The 4,109-nt window shown below is 37.2% G+C and overlaps 1 protein-coding gene across 1 annotated transcript; it reads right to left on the bottom strand.

Moving 5' to 3' along the window:
* Positions 1-515: 515 nt before the first annotated feature.
* Positions 516-4,109, bottom strand: LOC115223686 (cilia- and flagella-associated protein 57-like). Its single transcript, XM_036512626.1, has one exon. It carries the CDS (start codon positions 4,107-4,109, stop codon positions 849-851), a length of 3,261 nt encoding a protein of 1,086 aa, XP_036368519.1. The 3' UTR covers positions 516-848.

The following is a 4,109-nucleotide window of genomic DNA, read 5'->3' as shown; positions in this document are numbered from 1 at the left end:
CTCCAGAGTTTTCTGTATTTCGGAGAGGAACACGATATTTGATTTTCCGTCTACAAAATCCACCCACAAGGCTTTGGCCGGTAAGTATTATTGATGAATGGATTTAAGTTGAGACAAAATTAAAAAATATTGGAGAGCAGGAGAGAAAATTATAGAAATGGAATTGGTGTAAAGAGATGTTTATGAGTGTTGCAGTGACATCAGTGATTAATTTAATCTCAGTACTTTACTGATGTTACATTTTATCGAGCCTGGAATATGAAAGACTAGGTTGATTTCGGCAAGATTTGAACTCAAAGTTAAGGTAACACATCCAAATCTGCAAGGCATTTCGTTTCAATGTTTACCGAATCTGCCAATCCACCGTGCCCATCACCATTTGTAATGACATCTATTTTTAATATAAGGACAGAGTACCAAAGAGTACAGCTAATAACACTGACTTTGGTATTTGACTGGTACTTTATTCTATCGACTCCTGAACGATGACATGAAATACAAATGAAATGAACGACTTCGATGAAGTTGACTTTATTAGCAATAACAATATTATAAGAAAAGTTCTTGCTTCACAGCATGAGTTTTATCATTCAATGTAAAAAATGGACATGTGACAATATACGAATCGTTTCGTTTCATTTCGTTTGCATGATTAAAACCCAACGACCAACAAATAACATCCATTTTCATTTCTCTCACTCCATTTAAAAGACAAAAAAAAAAAAATCTTTTCTCTCTCTTATTCCTTGCATCTTATTGCTTTTGGTTGCTAGCTGACAATTCAACAGAGATGCCTTTTAAGACAGTAAAAGACGGTTATTTTCTCCAGCGAAAACTTTCCTGGAATTTTATTGCTTTTGGCTGTTAGCAGACAATTCTACCGAGAGGCTTTTTAAGACTGCAAAAAACGGTTCTTTTTCTCTCTCCAACAACAACTTTCCTCGATTGTTATTGATTTTGGCTGTTAGCAGACAATTCTGTAGAGTGCACTTTTTCACGGTGGCCTTAGTCTCAATCTTCAGTTTGTGTACCATGTATTCGAAATTGTACCGCTGCCGATCCCATTTCTTATGTATGTTGGCGATTCGGTTTTTGTATGATGCGATGATCTTTTTGATATTCTTCTGGTTGTATTTTTCACAAAGAGCTATGATGCTGCCCTTCAGTTTCTGATGATCATCTATGAAGGATATGCAGCCTATAAGGTCGGAGTAGAACGTGTGTAACACGGCCGATTTTTGGCTCAGTGTTTTACGTATTCTGTCCAGTTTTCGAGAGGTAGCCACTAGTTTCTGTTTCGTTTCCCTTGCCGAGAAGTCCACAATGTGTAACTGATGTGTGATTTTCTCCAGTTGACATTGCATAATCTCGAATGTCGCCCTCATGGCATTGATTTCAGCCTCCCTCTCTTGTAAATGCTGTCTCAGTTCGATAATATGTTTCAATTCCAGGTCAGTTTTCAATTTCACGATTCTTGCGTTCTCCAGCACCATATCATAGAAATGTTTCTCTTCACCCTGTGGCTTTCGATCTCGAAGCTGCAGAACTTCCTGCAAATAATCTATCCAATTCTGCTTCTTATCTACGACAGTGTTCAATACCTCAATTCTCAGTTTGTAGTTGTCACGGTCTTCATCATGTATTTTTAGTTTTGTGGAGAAATCTAAGACCTCTTTCTTCAAAACACTATTTTCGTCTTTTAGTTTAGAAGCAAAATGTCTTTCTTGAAACAATAATCGTTCGAAATCAGTTTTTCTAGAAACGAACTCCATTTCGGCATCAATTTCGATCAGATTCTGCATTTCTTCAAATTCTTTCTGCTGCAGTAAAATATTTTCGGTGCACTGTTCCCTTTTCTTCTCTAAATCTACAAGCTTCCCTTCGTACTCTTCTATCAACTGGTCAAGTAGAATTTCTTGCTTTTCTTCCAGTTCTTTTATCTCTCGTTTGTTTTTCTCTTCTACTGCTATTAACATGTTTGGAATAGTCTTAACATTTTCGTCTTCTTTCAGTAACTTCTTATCGGTAACAGATTCGATTAACTGCAGATTTTGGCTCTGCTTTTCCTTAATATGTGATATTTGTTCAGTGTATTCCGCTTCTTGTTTGCTTTTATTATTCTCTAGAATTTCATTTTTGATTTTCAAATTTTCTATTTTTCTATTATTATATTCATACATCGCATTTATTCTGTTGTTGTAGTTCAAGATTTTAAGGCGCCTTCTGTGTTCTATTTCCTTTTCAAGTTCTTCAATGCGGATTTCCAGCTTTGAAATTAGACAATTTTTTTTTTCCACATCAGATTTTGGAATTAAAATCAATTTAGGATAAACGGTACCCTGGTCGATTTTCAAACTCCCATCTTCATCATCATTAACCTTCCATATTGCAATTGAAGCATCTCTTGATGTTGAAATTAAGTATCGATCATCAGTCGTGAAAATCATGTGCGTTATTCCGAGGCTATGACAAGGATAATTACTCCATTTTCCAATTTGTGTTGGAGGGTACTCCAAGCTTCTTATATAACCATTATTAGTTCCTACAAATAACATTGTATTGGACCAAGACATAGCAACTGATGTGAAAAGAAACTTACTCGATGGAAACGTTTGCATTATATGCGATTTGGTTATTTCTCTCAAAGAATGATCCGAGCTTGCCACATATAGTTTTTTGTACTCGGTGTTAATGGCAACATCGTTACAGGCACAGGATTTCAAGACACACTTACGGATTAGCTTCTCGCTTTTTATTTCCCATTCATAAACTGCTCCATCCAAGCCGCATGAGATTAGATTATTATCACCTATACACCAAGCGGTAGCTTGAACTTTGCCGGTGTGACCTTTCAGGTTGGCCACCATTTCGAAAGTAATCGACGAGTATACCTGTATAAAGTTGTTGTTGACCGCCGCGAACATGTGGCCACCTCGACTGAAGTTGCAATGTGTACACATGTGGATGTCGATATCTCTAAACGGTTTGAAACTGTCCCTAAGAATATACATGAAACGTAATTTGTGGCTGAAACCTGCCAGAAGAAATAGTCCCGTTGGGTGCATAGATATGCTGTATACTTCTTTTGAAAAGTTTTTAGAAAATTCTAAGGTAAACGTTTCGCGGCTCCACACTTTTATGGAACCGTCCAGAGAGCTGGTTGCAATGAGAGGTTTCCACAAACAGACACAACATCCAGTGATAGATTTATAATGGAAAGGTTGTACTAAAACCTCAAACACAGTTACTTTATGTTTTGTTGGATGAACTGGTGTAGAATACAGTTGTTTCATGTTGGTGCTAATAACGAGAACATCATCCGTTGGATTCATCACCATCCATTTTATAATCTGGTCGCACAGTTTGTTATTCTCCAATGTATCTGACGGTAGCAAAACATTCCTAACAAACTTGTAATTATCGTCATGAATATTGCTTTCAAAAAACTGCACAGATTGTGTACCACACGCAGTAATAAATCCTTTAGAATAACTAACAATTGCCGTCACTCCAAGCATCCTTGCGGCATTGTTTGGAGGATTCAAATATCGGAATACGTTAAAATCAAGTTTTAAATACCTACCTTCAATACATAACACTCGACCGCTGTCCGTACCCACCAAAAGACGGTCCGCTTTCCAGGAATAGCATTTGAAATCTTGAGGTACAATCTTAGGGAAAGTGAACTGTTTGTGCCTGTTTCCTACGAAACGGAACAATTTAAGAAGACGATTGCCAAACACATACACGTTGAGATGATCGAGAGGATCAAAGCTCACATGATGAAGAGTCTTTGGTTCTCGTGAAGCCGTCACCTTGACCGAAATGGGTTCTTGCATTTTTTCCCATGACCAGTAAAGGAGGGTTGCTGATGGGTCGTCACATATGGCTACGACATATCGAGAATCAGATGAAAAACACAAACTAACGATCGAACAAGTGTTTAATTCTTGGCAAAATAAGGTCTTCTGTTTCTGTAACCTGAATATATCAAAAATATTTACAAATGGTTTCTCGCATTTATAAGCAAAAGCTAAAAAGTTTCGATTCGGACTTAAAGCCATGGCAGTTATTTCAAATCCTTTCTCTGATACTTTGAGCATCCTCAT

This window comes from Octopus sinensis, linkage group LG23 (assembly GCF_006345805.1).
Source record: "Octopus sinensis linkage group LG23, ASM634580v1, whole genome shotgun sequence".
NCBI lineage: Eukaryota > Metazoa > Mollusca > Cephalopoda > Octopoda > Octopodidae > Octopus > Octopus sinensis.
Note: the sequence above shows the minus strand (reverse complement) of the source record. Positions and strands in the feature narration are given on the sequence as shown.

Bases quoted from the DNA above. Each gene is read 5' to 3' on its own strand.
- LOC115223686 (XM_036512626.1), bottom strand. From the start codon at position 4,109: ATGAGGATGCTCAAAGTATCAGAGAAAGGATTTGAAATAACTGCCATG.